The sequence below is a fragment of the Nelusetta ayraudi genome, unplaced genomic scaffold (assembly GCF_046127955.1).
Source record: "Nelusetta ayraudi isolate G7.1 ecotype Tasmania unplaced genomic scaffold, CSIRO-AGI_Nayr_v1 ptg000053l, whole genome shotgun sequence".
Taxonomy (NCBI): domain Eukaryota; kingdom Metazoa; phylum Chordata; class Actinopteri; order Tetraodontiformes; family Monacanthidae; genus Nelusetta; species Nelusetta ayraudi.
In genome coordinates this window covers 6535233-6554026 of record NW_027466103.1, presented here as the reverse complement: position 1 = coordinate 6554026, position 18794 = coordinate 6535233, and the positions used below count along the sequence as shown (strand labels likewise).

Below are 18794 nucleotides of genomic sequence, written 5' to 3'. Positions count from 1 at the left end.
GCTTCTCCAGTCAACCTGTTTAGGATTGATTTCCTGATTAAAACTCTGCTACCACCTGTCGTCTGTGCCCGGAGTCTGAGTACAAATCCTTCAGCTAAGACTTACATGTATATAGAATGAATTGATTGTGTATGAGCTGCAGGTTAATCACTGCTGGTTGCTCATATTTACAATCAGGCCTTTTGTGCTTGTGCAGACACATCTTGGCTATACTCATTTCAATTTAACAGAGCAGACTGTGCCCACAGAGTAAAATTGTTGGTCTCTTAAGAGTCTGGCACAAAAGAGTGAGTCACATCATTCAAGCTACCTATTGATTGGATCTCAGATCGCTGTGTGTGTGTGTGTGTGTGTGTGTTCCTGGAGGAGCCACAGCAGATCTGCATCAGTCTAAGGCTGTGGATTGGATTGTGCGTTTTCAAGCATGAGCCATTAAAACTCTTTTCCGGTGAAATATGTATTCACAAATCGTGCAGGGTCAATAAGCTCATTTTGACAACTGCAATGTGTCGCTGTACAGTACAAAGCTGCTGTTTTATCTTAGTCATTTCCAATTATCAATTGCTTTAATTGAACAAGAATCAACTCAGCAGAAATATATATAGGTGTAACTGTACTGACTTTAGGCTACCTTTTATTACCCCACCACCACACCCCTGACAAAAAAAAATGTATTATGCAAATAGACTGTGACGTCATTTAGTGACTTTTAGGAGAGCCCCCCTTTTTTATCCGAGCCTAGTGTCACTGATACCGCATGCGTTGGAAGAGGTTGACCGAAGCCTTCAGGAGCGCACTCACACATTTTTTAAGCACTGTGATTTTTTTTTTCTTTTTCTGCGTCTTGTGCGTCTGACTTACTTTTGTGTACGGAAGTTGTCAGCCGGTTGTAAGGTCAGAGGGTAGAGGCTATCCGTCTTTCGATTCAGAATACACAGCCATCTTGGATCTAATGAACAGAAGGGAAATTGATGCGGTGAGGATATTGAACGGTTTTTTCCCCCCCATGTGTGTGTTACTGGGTGGTTAGGGAGCAAGACTGATGTGTCGACACGAGCTATTTTCTCCTCTGTTTTTTGGTCGTCATTTTGACACACCGCCACTCTAACGTCAAGCTGCGGGATACTGTCGCTGTTGCTCTGGCAGCAGCAGCTGCTGCTACTGGCTGCTAATAGAGCAAACGCGAGAGCACTCAGCCCCGAAAACTGTCAGTTGACAGTGGATGTACGGAGGCATAATAAGTCCAAATGCTAACTTTTATTTCAACTTTTTTGTGTGGCGACACCAAAGGTGTTCAGTGGGGGGTACTTGAAAGGTTGTGGTACAGCTTCGGTTTGTAGCTTTGTGCTAATGTAGCCCGCTAGCCGAGCTAAGACAGATTGGCTCAGAGCACTTGTCGTAGCCTGCTAACGTCAGCGGCTATGTTGTTGGCTACATGGCATGTTGGTACTCCTGCTGCTGCTTATCCATACAGTGTCACTTTAGGTCTCTCTTCCTGTCTCAGGTGGCGCTAATAGTCTTACCTACAAGTTTAGGCTAAGTTTAGCTCTGCTGTCAGTGTGTAACGCAACAGACGGACGGCAGCAAGTGGTTTTGTTCACTTAGAATTTGTACACCTTACATTGATGAAACTACAGATTTAAGTTGCATCATTGTGGTAATGGAAAGAGAACATGTAGAACAAAGTTGGGGTTTTTGTATGCATTCCCAAAACCCACAAAATATTGGAGCAAAACCTTTTCATTTTATCCTCTTTACCAACCGTGTTGTTTTCTCCTCAGGTGACGAAAGGCATGTTTGGTGCAAGGAAGAAATTTGTCGAGTTCGAGGTGGTCGACAACGACTTCACTGATGAAAGCATGTACTACAACCAGCCGTCGATGTTCCCACATCGGTCGGACAAAGACGTGAGTGTAGTCCCCCTCACATCTGCCCACCAAGTCATGTTTTTGGAACTTGTCCTGACTGTAATTGCTCTTTCCTGCAGATACTGTCATCTCCCTCGCCATCATCATCTGGGCAGCTGTCGCAACTTGGTGCAAGTTTGTACGGTCCCCAAAGTAAGAATACGAACATTGAGTCATGCACACGCAACTGTTTTTGTTTTGTTTTTTACTCTCCGCAGTTTGAGTGAAAAAAGTACTAACCGTTGTCTGTCTTTGCGTTCTGTCACTGCAGGTGCACTTGGCTTCTCTGTACGAGGCATGGGGAACAGCACACCTCAGTTAAACCGAAATCTCACACAGGGCACGCAGCTGGCCAGCCATATCACCCCTACAACAGGAATTCCCACCATGTCCCTCCACACCCCTCCATCACCAAGCAGGTGACTGTTTTCCAACTGACTCATTTACATGTGGTTAATGACAGGAAACACCTGAGAATGAACATTGTAGTGTGTTGTTCCATTGCCAATTTAATTCCCCTGGACCTGACTATATTTTTTGTTGTTGTTTTTTTTTTTAAACAGGGGGACTTTGCCATTGAACAGAAACATGCTGAATCACTCTCAGGTCGGTCAGGGCATCGGAATGAGTGGTAGGACCAACAGCATGGGCAGCTCGGGTCTGGGCAGCCCCAACCGCAGCTCACCCAGTATCATTTGCATGCCCAAACAACAACCAGCACGGCAGCCCTTCACAATAAACAGGTAGAGGAGTTCTCCAAGAATTACTACTTGTCTTTGCTTCATTGAAACACTGGAAAGATCCGTATTTTTGCGCCGGTATCATGCGCTGACGCAAAGTCCGAAAGTTAACCTTCTACTCCACTTTAATCTCTGCAGCATGTCTGGATTTGGAATGAACCGTAATCAGGCTTTTGGCATGAATAGTTCATTATCAAGCAACATCTTCAACGGCACAGGTCAGTCTCTGTTCTTTCTGTTCTGTTTAAGACCGATCCGTTGGAAGGATCGACACTATTGGTGCACATTTTGTAGATTAAACGACAACTTCTGGGGAAATCTATGGACGGAGCACTGTTGAATCAGTCAGTGGTGTGAAATAGACAGGAGTGTGACTACAACAGTTTAAATCCCAATTCCTACTATCATTATTATTATTATTATTGATAATTCATATAATGAAACGGATGGCTTTCATTGTCTGACCTTCATGTTGCTTCAGATGGAAGTGAAAATGTAACAGGACTGGATTTATCGGACTTCCCCGCGTTGGCAGACAGGAGTCGAAGAGAAGGGACCGGAAATCCGACACCGGTGCTCAACCCACTGGCTGGACGAGCTCCTTATGGTAGGCCATTAGTCTGGTGAAAAAATCTCATCGTACCCGAGCAAAACGCTGTTCGGGGCCGAGGTAGAACATCAACTTGTCATCTACAGGTCTCAAGTTCCTCCACACTTGAGGGGAAACTTGAGCACAATTTATTGCTGACTGCATTTATGTAATTATCTCATCACTGTGTTCATCATCAAGTTGGCATGGTGACGAAGCCGTCGACTGAGCAGACGCAGGATTTCTCGATCCATAACGAGGACTTCCCTGCACTACCCGGCCCAAACTATAAGGATACCACGTTGACGAATAATGAAGAAAGCAAAGCTGTAAGCGTGAGTCACTGCAGCGTGCTTTCAGTGCGTGTCTCTGGCGAGGTATCTCCATCAGAGAAAGTGCTCACACAGTGGGATATTTTTCTTTGTGCAGAACTTGAACTCGACAAGCAAGAGCACATCGAGCGCAGATGGGCCCAAGTTCCCAGGAGACAAGACCTCGGCGCAGAACAACAACCAGAAGAAAGGCATCCAGGTGCTACCTGATGGTGAGACATCTCAGCCAATAATACCACTTCAATTCCAGGAAGACATCCCCACTGAATGACACAACATGGGTGAGGCTGTCGAGCTCTCTACCTTAGGCTCCATTGTCTAACGGAGCACAGTGCATGTTGTCGTCGGCCGTTTGCGGCTAAAAATAATGATTTTCAGTTTGTGTGTTTGTCCCACTCTGACTTGTCCTGCCGCCGCTGTTGTTACAGGACGGGTGACAAACATTCCCTCAGGAATGGTGACGGACCAATTTGGCATGATCGGACTGCTGACGTTCATCCGGGCGGCAGAGACGGACCCAGGCATGGTTCATCTGGCTCTGGGAAGTGACCTCACCACACTGGGACTCAACTTAAACTCACCAGAGTAGGTCACCGCAGGGTTCATGAATCAGTGCTCGCCATATGACAGTGGTCGGGACGCAGAACGAGCACAGATGATTACGTTATCGCAGAGATTTAGCTGTGTTTCACTTTGAAGCTGATGTTTTGTTGAGTTGCTCTCCTGTTTCCATCTTCTGAAAAAGAGAGTTTGGGTTTGGAAACAGGAGTGTAAACCCAGAAATTGACTCAGTGGATGTCTTGTCTGTCATATTCAAGTAGAGCAGATTTGTTACTGGTAGTTTAAGCTGCTAAAAGAATATAGAGCTTTGATGTTAACGGAAGGTCTGACATGAGCAGCGCATGCAGACCAGGAGTCATTCGCCTTCACTGCGGGGCTTTTAGCCAAAAATGTATTCTATTCGACTTAAGATGCCAGGATAATAACGTCACAAACTTTACAACACTAAAGTACTGGCCACTGACTTGTTTTCTTTAACGACAGAAACTTGTACCCCAAGTTTGCCTCTCCTTGGGCCTCATCGCCCTGTCGACCTCAAGACATCGGTAAGAGAAATTGGGAGTGCAAACTGCTGGAAGGAAAAATCTTTATAAAGGTCATTTTGCAGCCCGTATTGATTTTTTCATTCTCATTTTTATGGCCTTTTCAGACTTCCACGTTCCCTCTGAATACTTGACAAACATCCACATACGAGACAAGGTAATGGTTATTATCATCATCACATCTGCTCCATGATAAGCGGTGTTGAAGCGGCGCAGGCGGGTCATTGTTTGCTGCCTCCCCTCCTACAGCTGGCTGCTATTAAACTGGCCCGATATGGCGAGGATCTGTTGTTCTACCTGTACTACATGAACGGTGGAGACCTCCTCCAGCTTCTGGCTGCGGTAGAGCTGTGAGTGGAAACACACCTGCATTTTGCTCTATATTTATTTGTGATAACTCTCCAGAGCTTGCAGCTTAAAACTCGCTCTCTCTCTCCCCCTCTAGCTTTAACCGGGACTGGCGGTATCACAAAGAGGAGCGCGTCTGGATAACCAGGGCACCTGGCATGGAACCCACACTGAAAACTAACGCCTATGAGAGGGGCACCTACTACTTCTTTGATTGTCTTAACTGGAGGAAAGTAGCCAAGGTAACATTCTGTCCTTCCACTTCCATTTTTTTTAGACAATATTCTTGCTCAAAGCTTAGAAGATAAAGCTGATGCAATAGAGGCTTCACTGGCAAGCACAACTAGCTGCGTTTCCGTGACCCCCAGGATTGCGCAAAACCTAAATATTGCAGTAAAAAAACTGGTCATGGAAACACCTCAACTTGGAAAAGCCTCTCAAATATGGCTAAAATGTTTTGACGCTCTCATGAGGAGGCCTTTCAGATGGATCCATACGGAGGTGTATCGCAAAAGTGTCATTGAAAAACATTTTTTTCGCATTTACATGTGAGCGGACGTGACGTACGGGGTCACGTGACCAGTTCACTGACCAGTGAAAATGGCGCATTATGTTTGGCCATATTTAGGTTTTGCGCAATTCTAGCGCCGTGGAAACGCAGCTAGTGATGAGTGACCCGGTTAAATCCACAAAGACAGCTCGTCTTTGACTTTGGTGCACAAAAACTAACTGCGCTGTTGTCGCCATCGGCCTGCTTGTGTGCAGGAGTTTCACCTGGAGTATGACAAGCTGGAAGAGAGGCCACACGTGCCAACAACGTTCAACTACAACCCAGCCCAGCAGGCCTTCTAAGGCCCGACCAGTCCCAGGGCTGCAGCTGTCCCTGCGCGTTAACGCCATCATCCAGGAGGGGGCGCTGTGGTTTGCACAGCTTGTTTTTTTTTTTAATTCCTCAAGGATTCGGCTCTTTGGCTGCAGGGAGCCGTCGCCACACCATCAACACTGCCCGCCCCTTTCTCCCCCACCTCGCCTTTCCAAGAAGTTCCACGCAGCCCGACAGCACCGACACTTCTGATTTTATTCTCCGAGTTCCTCTTGTTGTTATTCTACTTTTTGTTTTGCGCAGGGTCTGTGTTATGTTTACGTCTCTTGAATCTGAAGCCTTTTTACATTCAGATGGTAGGATGGTTTACTTGTGATATAAAAAGCCAAGAGAAGCAAATTTTAACATCCTCTGATGCAAGTAAAGGGTGAAAGAAATGCAATGTTTATTGTTGCACTATATTTAGTAATAAAAGAACACAAAATTTGTTTGCGCTTATTTTTATGCGAACACTCCCTGATGACTGATGATATATATATATATATATATATTATTATTATTTTTTTCTCCTTTCTTAGGCCGGGGAGTGGGGGGCGTGCACTCCCTCTTCCCCTTTTTTTTTTCTTCTCTTGGCCCTATTTCTCCCTGCTGAATTTGCATCTATTCTGTCTGTATTTGCACCACCAGCCTATTTCTGTCCTGTGCGTACTCTTCACCCATATCTCTGACGTCTGTGCCAGCTGAATGTGAACACAAATGTGAGAGACTGCTGGTTTTCACAAACGCGGGCAAATTATCAAAGAGGCGAAACGGCTGCACCACGTTGCTGCCAGAGCAACACAAAAACACTTTCCAGTTTTTGTTACAATTTTGTAAGAAATGTGTACATTTTTGTTTCTTTGCATCACATTAATAAGTATATGTATTTACAGATGTGTATATATGATTGCTATATATATATATATGTACATATATATATATATATATATATGACATCTATTTTGAAAGAAACTTTGCCCTGCCTTTTACCTCGTTTTTATGAGGTGAGCATGGATGCAATATGTGGATGTAATAGGACATTTCTGTATCTGCTGGACTGGGTGTCACATGACACTATGGGCACTTACATCAGAACATGACAAAACTAAAATGTAGACAAGGAAAGGCCTGATTCTCAAACAGTAAACGTAGCTACCAAGATCATCCCTCAAGTCTGATGTTAAAAAAAAGGGGGATGTGTTTAAATTGGAGCTGTTTGAACAGCAGCGTATGGCAGCATTTCATAGGAAATGGAAATAAACGAAATTTTAGGAGAAAAAAAAATTCCGACCAATCTTGTATTTTCTCAAGTAAGAGCTTCTGTTCTTTGTATTAAAGCAGAAAAGGCTTTCCTGAACCTGTGTTTATTCCTTTTTTATTTAAAAAGAAAAGAAAGTCCTAAAGTTTTTTTCTGTCACCATTTCAATTTCTATTTTAGTGTCATCACAGTGAAAATAACATTATATACATAAAATATCAATACAATTTATCAAAGTTTTACTTAAAACACTTTTATTATGAATTTGCAAGAATTCCGTTGAAAGTGCATGAGTTCAATTAGTCTTCAGACTAAAGAGCATGTTAAATGCAGGACAAACCATGTGTCACATGTTGATGGGCAAAGAAAGAAAAAGAAAGAAAAAGAAATCATGAGGTAAAACAATACAATTCCATGGCGGCAGGGGCTATAAAATTCTGAAGAACCCTAACATATCAGTCATCTTGTGTGTTTAGATATATTCCTGGATCATCTGCGTTGTTAAAAAAGGCACCTTCAATCACACAAGACCTAAGAGGAATGAGGTTCGCTAACATGATTTCTCACCACAAACATTCTGAAGAGTTGTTGTTCTGCTGCTGGTCTACTGTGGATTTCAGAGCAGAGCCACAATTAAAGGCCATGGACGAGAGAAGGTCAGGTTTGGCAAATGTAGACGTAGCAAATAAAAACAAAAAGCAACTGAAGCCAATTTGTCTCTAATTATCCGTCGCACGCGTGACGACCGCTGCTGTAGAAAAATACGCCGCCTCATCCACACCTAGTGTAAAGTATCAAAAAGCTGCTTGGCTAACTTGCGCTACCTCACACTCAACATGTCAGGGGAACTCTGTCATATCGCAGGCCTCTGAGTAAATGCTACACTTTCAAGCTGAATGGAATGTTGCGCTGAAGTTTCTGTCGAATGGAAACGCGTGCTTCCTGCGGTGGCACATCCACTTTACATTCTCGGTCTCATGAAGACGACCCAGGAGGTGAACAGGAGGCTTTCAAATGCTTTTTCTTGGACAGGGGGCGAGTTCAGATCAGTGCGCCACAGAAAATCTCTCCGCACCACCTCCTCTCATTTTTCAGCCTCCTGGTCGCGGCCTCACGATTAGGGGTCACTTTGAGGCAGGGCCAGTGGGGGTGGAGCCATCTGAGGGCCCTTCCACCTTGTCAGCTGCATCTGTTGGTGGAATTTAGAATACGGTCAGAGGATAGAGATGAGTGCACATCACACTCAATGATCAGGGTTCGCTCTTGTAAAACACCATCCGGCGTAAGGCTTATGCGCTTCACACCATTCAATGGAAACATCTGCAAATTGCAATTGTACAATTTTAGAAATATGGCTTTTATTTTGTGAAAAACAGTCATGGAAACGCAGCTACTGATAATAGAGTGTGTGCGGCGGTAGATTTGAATCATTCAAGAACTACGTTGACCACCACCATGACCCCCTTGACCTTTTACCTTTCTTTTCCTGAGTCTCCTCAGCCGCAGTCTTGTCTGCCCTGAAAAAGATTCGAGCGCTGCTCAACGAGAAGTAAAGCAGCTCAAACTCCTGAAGTAGAGAGGAAAGAGACACAGAGGTCACGGGGAGCAGGCATACAAGATTAGATAACAAAAGAAGTACATGATGAAGTTGGAGTGTCCACATGAACATGAAGAGCCTCAGAGGATCATCAGCCATACAATCTTTCTGTGACAAAACTTCTGAGGTAAATTACTTTAAGCTGAAAAAATGTCTAGTTGGCACCAAACAACAACACAGTTAAAGGGGCAACACACGATTTCTGTCATTTGTGAATCTCTACCTCCTCCTCTGCCCATCAGAGCTGCTGCTCTACCTTGGCCTGCAGGTTACACCACTAATGTATTGCAGCAGAGCTCTGTATTGGATGTAACACAAAGGTGACCCACCGGCTTTAGGACTATCTCCAGCATAATTTTACATTAAACGTCCAGCTAGTTAATTTTGCATTATACATAGACAGACTGCCAAGAAGAAAGACTTGTGACCACTTGATTCCTTCTATGGCGCCATCGCTCTTCAGTCGAATGGTCTGCACCTGGAGGTAGAGGTCCAGTCGCTTCTGAGTGAGGTTCATGGTTTGCATCAACTTCTCATCCTGGCTGGCAGAGTGGACGTTCTGCTCCTTCACCACAGCGTTCATGTCTTTTTTGTACTTGTCTCTGACGGACTGAAACCAGTGCAAGGAGTCAAACTCCAGGTACTGGTCCAGCAGCTTCAGGATGTAGGCCACACCTGCCATAGAAAGATAAGCAAGCCGTAAGCCAGGGGTCAAAGGTGTTATAAAGGTGAGACACACACACACACACACACACACACACACACACACACACACACACACACACACACACACACACACACACACACACACACACACACACACACACACAGTGTACTTAACCTACTGTGTATGTTAAGTGTAAAATGCACTAACCCATAGCAAAGCCATCATCTGTGAAGGCTGCTCCAGTTTTGTTTTTCTTGTTGAGTTTCTCCTTGCAGCTGATAGAGTGCTCCACAAAGTTCACCGTCTATAGGAGAGATTGGATTTGTTGTGCTTATTACTGAGCGCTGCTGGTTGACCAAAGATGGCGAACAGCCTTATTCAGCGGCAGGAAGTGACGGTAAGCAGAGACAAACGGCAACGACGGCGGTAAGCAGCAGGTATCTTGGCACTGACCAGTGGAGGTACAATCATGTAGAAGTTTCTCAGGTGCATGTTCTTGGCGCTGCGAAACTCAGGCGCAAACACATCAACAAGCATCTTGAAGTACTCGGTTCCTTCTGCCGAGTTGCTGGTCAGGTCCCCCAACACCGAATCCAGAACACTGGAAAGAGAACGTTTGAAAACTGGAGGTCACTTATCTGTGACAATTGCATAGCTTTTCAAGTCTGGCACCAGGAGTAAAAATGCATTGGAGATATCTTCACCCTGTTTGAAGGTGGGATGAAGTGAGTGTGATCTTAGATTGCAAGCAAGAAATTTTTTTTTGACAAAACCTGGATTTACTGAATAAATATATCAAACACAGCAGCAACAACAAAAACTAACAAATGCACGTTAAGGAACTTGAATTTAAAAAAAAAAAGAACGTTTAAACTGTATTTTGACAAACTTGAAAATTTCCTCTGTCAAAAACATTACAATAGTTAAAAAAAGGTCCATATTAAAAAGCATCTTTCCGAATAATACTCGACTTGAGGCTTTTCACTCAAGTTACAGCTTTAGTGCAGAGTATGAAGAGCATGAAGGGTGTCAATTAGCAGGTGGCTGAGGTGTTCTGGTTTCATTAAAGCATGGTCTGAGCTCGCAAAGTGTGTGTGTGTGTGTGTGTAACACTCAACAGGGCCGGAAGAAGACTTCAAGAACCTCTCATCCACCAAAAACAGCCAAGTTTGTGCTATAACAGGTCTGATATTAAATGTACGACCTGAGCAGAGTGCAGCTTCCTCAAATACCTGGCAGCTTTCTGTGTCTCCTCTGACAGCCCCTCCTCTTTCACCAGCTCCTCAAAGTTGACGATGTCCTCCAGGTCAGGAACGAACCTTCAGAGACACATTGAATACCAGGAGCACATAAGCGTAAAAATCTGTGTATATTTAAGTGCCGGTGAAATCCAGACAAAATTTCCAATACGATGTTTGTATTTGGGGCGCCAGGGCTCACGAGTCTGACAGAAGTCATGTCTTTATTGAGTCCGAACCTTTTACTGGTTGTTGCTGCAATTTTTGCTTTGTGTGTGTGTGTGTTTTTTTTTTCTTTGTTTCAAATACCTGATGGCACTGCTACAACAGTGCAGTCCTCCAGAACGGATCATGCGCACGTAGCCCATAGCGTTTCCTGAGACAAAACACGGGATCATTCTAACGCTGAATATGTGACATTTTCTGGTCTATTTGACAAAAACGTCAAGAGTGTGAATTCCAGTAGGTTCCTCCTACCAATCTGGCTGATAAGCTGTCTGAACTGGTCCAGGTAACTCTGTCCCTCCGGGGTGATGCCCAACTTCCTGATGCCGCGGTTAAACTTCTCTGCTCGTTCAAATGGATACTAGAACGGACACAAGGGGGCAGGCAAGGCTCAGCGAGAGCAGGAAAGTGGAATTCTTGAGAGTACGATGCTCAGAGCTCAGCCGACCTTCTGATCCGACTGGTCTTTAGTCTCCCTGAAGAAGCGGATGTCCTTGATGAGCCGAGACTTGATGTGTTCGTCGTACATGAACTGGCTGAAGATGTAAAACTTCTTGCGCAAGAACTGGTAGGTGAAATTCACCTGTCGTGTCAAAGGAGAAGAGGTGATTCACGGATGAGGTGATGAAGACGCACGGAAAGAGGTCAAACAGACGTTTGACGGGAAGAGGTCAAACGTCGAGACAAAGCACAAATCCTGGCATGCTGACTCACCGTGGTGTTCATGATTCCTGTGCCGTGTGTTCGGATGGAGTTGGCAATGTGTCTGATGTTGATGGTGTTTAAATGCTTGTTGTTACTTGCCTTCTCGATAAAGATCTGTCGGAAAACACAAAGTGTTGTCGATAAACTCCCCAATTCACACCAAAAGTGTCTGCGGCGTGGTTGCGGCTCCGCAGCAGACCCATAAAGTTCAGAAGCGTCTTTTTTTTTTTTTTTTTTTACACACAGTGATACTTGACACACAGTTCGGACGGGCAGGAGAGTTTTGTTTCGCTGTTGTTTTGTTTTAATACACGCAAAACTATCTGGGTTGTCGCGGGATCTAGCAATCCTCGCGTGAACCGATCGAGCCGCCTCGCTGGACGCTCCGCTAGGAAATGCGTTTGGTGAGGGGGTGCGGTTCCTGTGGTTCCTGCGGTTCCTGTGCCCGCACTGCCGATGCGCTGCAGACACTTCCAGTGTGAATTGGGGGTAACAGACCACAACGTGGTTTTCAACACCATGTAGGCCCCAGAAACAGAAGTAGCAAAGCTCACCTGGTTATTGAGGTTGTAAAGGTATTTTGAGACAAACACATGAATGTTCCTCATGATCTCCAGGACGTCCAAACCCTGACGCAAACACAAAAATGGAAAAATATGAGTCGGGTTTGTGTCTTACTTTTCTTTTCATGGTGATGAGGTGTTGCAGCAAAGACCTGCTCCAGAGTCTGGCTGGGCAGGTGTGCCTCCGTCATGGCCAGCCCATAGCGCTGCGTGGCAAGGTTCCTCATCTCGCTGTAGGTGGCCCAGTCATGCAGTGCAACGGTGGTCAGGTTGTAGAATGTCTTGTCCAAGTAGTGAGTCACACAGGCTGTGAGAGCCAAAAGAGGAAACGGGTAAAGTCAACTCAAACTGTTCCAGCAGGGGGCAGTAGTGCTCAATTTACAACGAAGAATAATTAACTAAACATCTGCATTAAAAAAAAAAAATCTGACCTTTGAACTAATTCTGCAACAATTGCAACATGTCTGACCTTTGATATCGATGAAGCGGTTGAAGAATCGAATGGGTTTGAGGGAGAAAAAATGAGCCATGTCTTTCATTCCAACTTTGAAAGGGTTCCGGTCATCAAGCTTCAGGTGTGTGTGAACAGAAAGGCGCAGGTCTTTCTCAATCTCTTTACACAGCTTGTCCAGCAGGTGCTGTTCAACACCAGAAACAATAAAATGAAGAATATAACCGTCATTTCAGGGCTATGTGTTTCTTTATTTTATTAATCTGGGCATTTGTTTGTTTTACCTCATTGAACACATCCATGATTTCTTTGTCGTAGCTCTGCAGTAGCTGGTCACATGATTCCATGTGCTTGGCGTGCAACATAAAGGGCACGCTGTCCCTCAACGCACTAAACATGTACTGCTCCGAGCGATCACAGGCGTTGTTCAGTGGAGAAGCACAGACACGACAACAAATTATGAGCAAGGAGACGATTGTCAATACCGTGGTAGGTTTACATAATCAATGTCATGAAACATTCGTTACAATTCAAATACAGTTCCCAAAAAATAACTTAGATGAGTAAACTATTCCAAAACTCTTATTACAATATCTGTCAACTCGTCGCTTTGAAGTCATCTTACGTGTATTCGAGCGGCATCAACTGCGTTGTCATACACATCATCCAGGTAGATAGGAAATACAGCTCGATGCCAGTACAGAAAACTGCAGTCACACTGTACCTTGACCCTGATAAATACAACAGAAAATTCTATTAAATAGAAAGTTCAAGAAATTCAATGCTGGAACTGCATGAGCGAACTGTTGTAGTTAGAAATATTGAGCAAGGGCAGTTTTTCTCATTTGATTACACACAAATGCTGGTACTTGAGACACAATGACCACAACATGAACCAACTACACACTCCAATTGCAGTTCTAAAAAATACACTTTTTCAAAACACTTCACACAATTCTCAGCATTTGGCACAATTTTCATGAAGAAATCCTCTTGTTTGCACACTTTACGTCTTAGAAAAAAAAAAGAAGATTTGAGCTTTGATCTGAATATTTTCTGAAGTCAATGAAAACTCTGAAAATTATGAGTTAAGAAGAAAAGAGTCTCACCGCTCACTCAGCTCACTGATCAGGTCCAACTTCTTCAGCACCAGCTGTAGCGGCAGCAGCTCCTCATCTTTGAAGGTTTTCTACAAGACACCAGCTGATCTCAAAAAATACTTCTGACTGCAAATCAAAAAAAAACATTATCAACGTTGTCTCATTTCCTGTGCGTGTAAGTTGCCACATACCAGTTGAGTGCCGACACACAGCGCCAGAGACACCACCAGGCGGCGCTCCTTTGTGCTGGGGCCACTCAGGGCATTTTCTGCTAGTACCAATGATGAGAGGACATCCAGCCGCTGTTCACTGTACTTCTTGTCTGAGATCGCTCTTTTCTTTACAGAGGAAAAAATATACACATTATTCATGCAAGATAAAGTTTATAAAGTTGCTGCCTCACACTTCTTTGCTTCTGAATATTCGTTAAGCTTTGACATCAGGGTTGAATTAATTTCACTGTCACAACAATTCTCGGTTGCAGGATTTTTAAGATGATTTAACAGTGTGACAAAAGTCAAAGGAGTGCTAAAGGGAAGTTTTGTTTTTTTTAAAGGCTCTGAACTTTGACATTTTATCCATGTTTACTTTACATTTCTAGTCCATGAAAAAAAAACAACATTGTTTTACTCTGTACTGAGAAGGACGGACTGACTTGAAAACTTTCCTACTTGGTGATGTCATCAATATCATTAGCTTGAGACTACAATCAGACTTGGCGTGTGTTGGTAGGCAATTAGCAGGCTTTAAATTGTTTCTGCTCTTAGACAAAACACTAGAGGTGTTTTTTGCACATGCTTCTACTTTTACCTTGGCATTGCCAATGGCATTGAGGGCCTGCGACTGCAGCTGCAGGGTGATGTGAGAAACGGAGTCTGCTACGACCAGGGATCGCCTGTGAAACATGTGCTCGACAGCCTGCAGGTAGACATACAAAGCAAGGTTGACCTCACGCTGCTGACAACAAGCAACAAGCAACAAGCAACCCCCACCACCCGTCCGTCCGTCACCGCACACCTTGATCAACTCCACCAGTCGACACAGTGCTTTGACAGAGGTCTTGGTCATGGGCCGCTGCATAGACATGTGCATGTTCATGGTGGTTTTGATAATGGTGCTGATGCTGTATGCATACAGGATACCCTGGAAGCAAGAGAAAACACAGGCGCTACCTTCAGTTACCAATTGCCATGTTAATCGTCAAAAACAATCAATTTTGATTGAGCAAACGTTTGGAGGTAAAGCGGTCAATCTACCTGCAAAAACACATTACATCTACTGTTCAGGTCCTCGGCCAACTTGCCACTTTTGTGCTCCTTGGACAAGAGTGACTCCATTTTCATCATCCAGGAAGTTACGAAAACATAATAAGACTGGACATCCCTAAAAAGAGACAAATGCAACATTTAGGTTCTAAAATCTACAGTTATTTTTTGTCAGAAGGCAAGATGTGAGGACACAGGGCACTGCTGACTTTGACAGGGCCTGTGCTCTCTGCTGCAGGTAAGTGTCTCGTTGTGCTTTGATGCCCTGCAGGCTCTTCTTGTCCATCAGCTTAGCAGCAGCTGGGATCTTTGTGAGCAGGAAATTGTCAGGAAACCAGACGATACTTGCAGTCAGTGTGATGGCTGGGACCTACAGGGTTGAGCAGACAAAAAAAAGAATCAATGTGTGACATTTTGTGGAAAACCAAGGTAAAAGAAACAAACAAATTGCAAAATACCTTTTTGCAAACGTCGAGCAATGATTTGTAGAACTTTTTGTCAACAGTTCTGAAGATATGAAAGTGAAGTGCATACAGAGCACAAACGACAGCATATTTATCCCTCTGGTCAATCTCTGATGGTTCACCTGCACACAGAAGAGATAACGTCTTTATGAGGAAAGGGTCAAGCACAAGTAAAAGCATTCCGTCTTGAGAAATACAAATTGAAAACACTGACCAATTTTGGACTCAACATTGGTGAAGACATTGCGTATGTTGAGGGTAAACTCCTCAGCAAAGGCAGTGTTTTTGGAAACGGCGACTCCATCGCCAGGATCATCAAACTTTTGCTCTACACATGCCTGAAAGTTACAGAGATGAAAACACCATGTAGTTTTTTGTTGAACTGCCAAATTGAATGTGACATAAAGAAGAAACGACCTGTCAAGAATGTTAGATATTCACAGCGAGGAAGATGAAGTGTTTAGCACAGAGATACAAAACAAAAAGAAACGCTGACATTTTCAGCAGCAGCATTGAAAGATGGTGACCTACCTGTAGCACCGAGCCATCCAGAAGCTGTCCCTCAAGCTTGAGAAGAAGCTTCTCAAATGGTTTCAGCTTCTCCTCAGGAATCGAAAATTTCCCCGGATTATGGTGGACAGATTTCAGCAACCTGTTTTAAGTGGATACAGTCCAAACAAATTTGAGACCTTTGCATTTTGTCAGTATTGAACACGTCGACATTTTTCTAGCTATATTTCTGAAGGTTCAACTGACATGGAATTTTCACCAGATGTCAGGAACAACCCACATATGCAAAGAAATCATCAAACCTGAGAAGTCCATAAATGATGTGTTGTCAGTGTAAGTGCGCTAACCTTTTATACATCTTCCAGTGCTCTTTTAGCGTGCCATGATTTTCCATTATTTCATCTATTGTGAGCAGGACCACTAACAACTCTCCAAGATGCTCATACACCGTCTGTGGATAGAACACAACATCAAAGTGGTGCAAAATGTTTACATTTGTTGAGAACACGACACACCATCAATGCATTTAAAAATACTTGTATTAAATGTTAAAACACACCTGGAAATGGACGCCTGAAGATTCAATGATTTTAGTTGCAGTCCTAAAACATGACGAAGGGAAAGTTTTAGAGAACATTTAAATGTCATGGCATCCCATAGTTTGGTCTGTATATTTAGTGCAGAAGCTTCTGAGTCTGTCAGCGTGGTTATTAAATTTAGACAAAACTTCTTTCATTGGATGTTTCTTACTTGTTGCTATTGTAGAGGGCAGCCAGCTGCTGAACAATACTGACCACCACTTCATAACATCTTGATACAAAGCACGACAGCTCCTGTTGAATGGACAAATTTTTGTTCACACAATTACAAAAGAGACAAAAAAAAAAGATAACACAGGGAAATCATACGTATACGTTATTGCCTACCTGAAGGAAGGAGATGAATCTACCCATCTGTATTTGTAACTCCCCTTCAACAACGCTGGTGTCAGATACTGTTACAAAATTGCATATAAAATTGTTTTGATTTAAAATGAAAAACAAATCAAATGAAAAACGTAAAATATTTTGGTGTCGGGGAGCTGCTTCAGACTTACCTCCTTCTCCATAGTACAATAAACCATTGTAGAATTTGGTTTCTGCCTGCAAGAAATATATAAATTTAAGGTGCTTTTTTTTTGAGAGAGAGATTCTATAGTTTTTTTTAGTCACTTTCACTGTGTTTTTATAATTTCGTAAGAGAAGGTCAGACAGCACAGTCCCGTCTTTAGAAAAACTAAAGTGCACTGGTCAAAAAAAAATGCATCGACGGACATAGATACGGATCAATGCACCAGCAAATGCAGATAAGAAGCTACCATGTAAGAAAATAAACACTGAAATACAAGATTGGATTTACAAAAGCATGTGCTTGTTTTAGAAAAAAAACAACTTAGATTTAAGACATGTATCACTTAATACAAAAAGAATTAATGTGAGTTGAACTATGCTTACCTCATACTTGAGCTTCTTTACTTCACTACAGAGAGCGGCATAGACAGTTATAACTTTGTTCAGAACCTGAATACAAAACAAAAACAACGTCCACGGTTATACTGGGGAAAGCCAATTTGTTTTTTCATTTTTGTAAGAACTGCAGTCATAATACATAGTACCCTTTACCTTGTTGTCTGTTTTGATTAACTCCAGTACAGATGACTGCTCGTATGGAAGAAGCTAGGGAGAGCATTGTGACATCAATTAGAAGTTTTATTATAGCGCAATAATAATACATGGTATGGTTCATACAGAGTGACCTATCTTGGGGTACCTTTAGTGCGATGGGGTCCAGAGTAAAATCCCACACATCTCCTATGGAGTCATCTAAAGCATCTTCAATGCCCTTCAGCTGGGAGACGTACTCCTCAAGGAACTTGCTGTACTTCTTGATCTGAACCTCTGTGTGGATTTCTGTGCGGGAAAAACAAAATCTTTTTTCATCAGATAAACAGTCGCTGCAGCAAACCTCAAACACAGACATCGTTGCTTGCGGTTGGATGGGAGAACGCAGGCCCTCAGACAAAAGTATGACTGGAATAGTCACATGACATAAAGTACTGGAACAAATTTCTACTTTGTGCTCGACAGAAGAGTATTAGCGCTGCATCTAACAGACCCAAACACTTGATAATCTACAGCAACGTCGTAGAATCCTCTGACGAAGACGTTGCAGTCTGCTGTTTTTCTTGTCTATGGTGATATGGCGCTGTCAAAATGACGAGAAAAAAAACACTACGGAGCGGCCATACGGATCAGCTGTCGATCAATGATGACTATAAACTTTGCTGTCAGTCACTCCCATTTCAACGTTAAAACGAGCGCCAGTGGCAGACATTCAGTCTAACTGGCTTCATACCACAGAAGGTATTGGAGAAAGTACACAGAACGAGTCAGTTCTAATGAATAACACAAACTTGTTGGTGTGTAACGTTGTCAGGTACTATCTGCCAGCAATTAGCCGCGGCCCAGCGGAATAGTATAACACTTGGCAGTCAGGCTAGCATTAAACGGAACGGTAATACCGCCTAATGCTCGCACGTCAGTCGTGTGGGTGATACTCACTTTGAGAACCGTCGTCAAAGCGGTCAAACTCCCAGTCATGAGCCATGGTTTCCACAGCCATTCTAGCACCATAGGTGACTAAAAACACGGCTGCAAACAAGTGTAGCAACACGGTGCTGCGCTTGGTCTCATGATTTTGAGAACATTCGCAAGTGCTCACGGGAAATGGAGTGCCGTCGAGAAGACTACGGAAGAAAGAAAACGATTGTTGTTTTTTTTTTGTTTTTTTTTCTAAATTCCACAAGGGTTATATTTTTAAAGAGTATACAC

General features: G+C 43.4%; 2 protein-coding genes across 3 annotated transcripts; one reads left to right on the top strand and one right to left on the bottom strand.

Moving 5' to 3' along the window:
* The first annotated feature begins 744 nt into the window (after positions 1 to 744).
* cnot2 (CCR4-NOT transcription complex, subunit 2) lies at positions 745 to 6330 on the top strand. Of its 2 annotated transcripts, none has more exons than XM_076037892.1 (15): positions 745 to 976; positions 1782 to 1907; positions 1988 to 2060; positions 2179 to 2326; positions 2471 to 2650; positions 2786 to 2865; positions 3129 to 3254; positions 3438 to 3571; positions 3666 to 3780; positions 3997 to 4153; positions 4613 to 4674; positions 4779 to 4828; positions 4921 to 5021; positions 5117 to 5261; positions 5785 to 6330. In XM_076037892.1, exons 1-15 carry the CDS (start codon positions 953 to 955, stop codon positions 5869 to 5871), a joined length of 1608 nt encoding a protein of 535 aa, XP_075894007.1. In that variant the 5' UTR covers positions 745 to 952; the 3' UTR covers positions 5872 to 6330. The 2 variants fall into 2 exon arrangements, with proteins under 2 accessions (XP_075894007.1, XP_075894008.1); XM_076037893.1 differs by having other exon boundaries at positions 746 to 976; positions 3438 to 3565.
* Positions 6331 to 7366: 1036 nt separating this feature from the next.
* Positions 7367 to 18683, bottom strand: washc4 (WASH complex subunit 4). Its single transcript, XM_076037890.1, has 33 exons — positions 18525 to 18683; positions 17734 to 17873; positions 17586 to 17639; positions 17418 to 17483; positions 17021 to 17066; positions 16851 to 16918; positions 16675 to 16757; positions 16484 to 16526; positions 16272 to 16375; positions 15946 to 16066; positions 15629 to 15752; positions 15409 to 15536; positions 15160 to 15320; positions 14942 to 15068; positions 14703 to 14828; positions 14496 to 14603; positions 13877 to 14023; positions 13695 to 13774; positions 13211 to 13316; positions 12870 to 12986; positions 12604 to 12772; positions 12287 to 12441; positions 12126 to 12200; positions 11581 to 11685; positions 11315 to 11449; positions 11119 to 11227; positions 10951 to 11017; positions 10636 to 10722; positions 9857 to 10004; positions 9611 to 9707; positions 9215 to 9411; positions 8616 to 8706; positions 7367 to 8328 (listed from the first exon to the last, which is right to left on the bottom strand). Exons 1-33 carry the CDS (start codon positions 18583 to 18585, stop codon positions 8264 to 8266), a joined length of 3510 nt encoding a protein of 1169 aa, XP_075894005.1. The 5' UTR covers positions 18586 to 18683; the 3' UTR covers positions 7367 to 8263.
* Between the last annotated feature and the right edge of the window lie 111 nt (positions 18684 to 18794).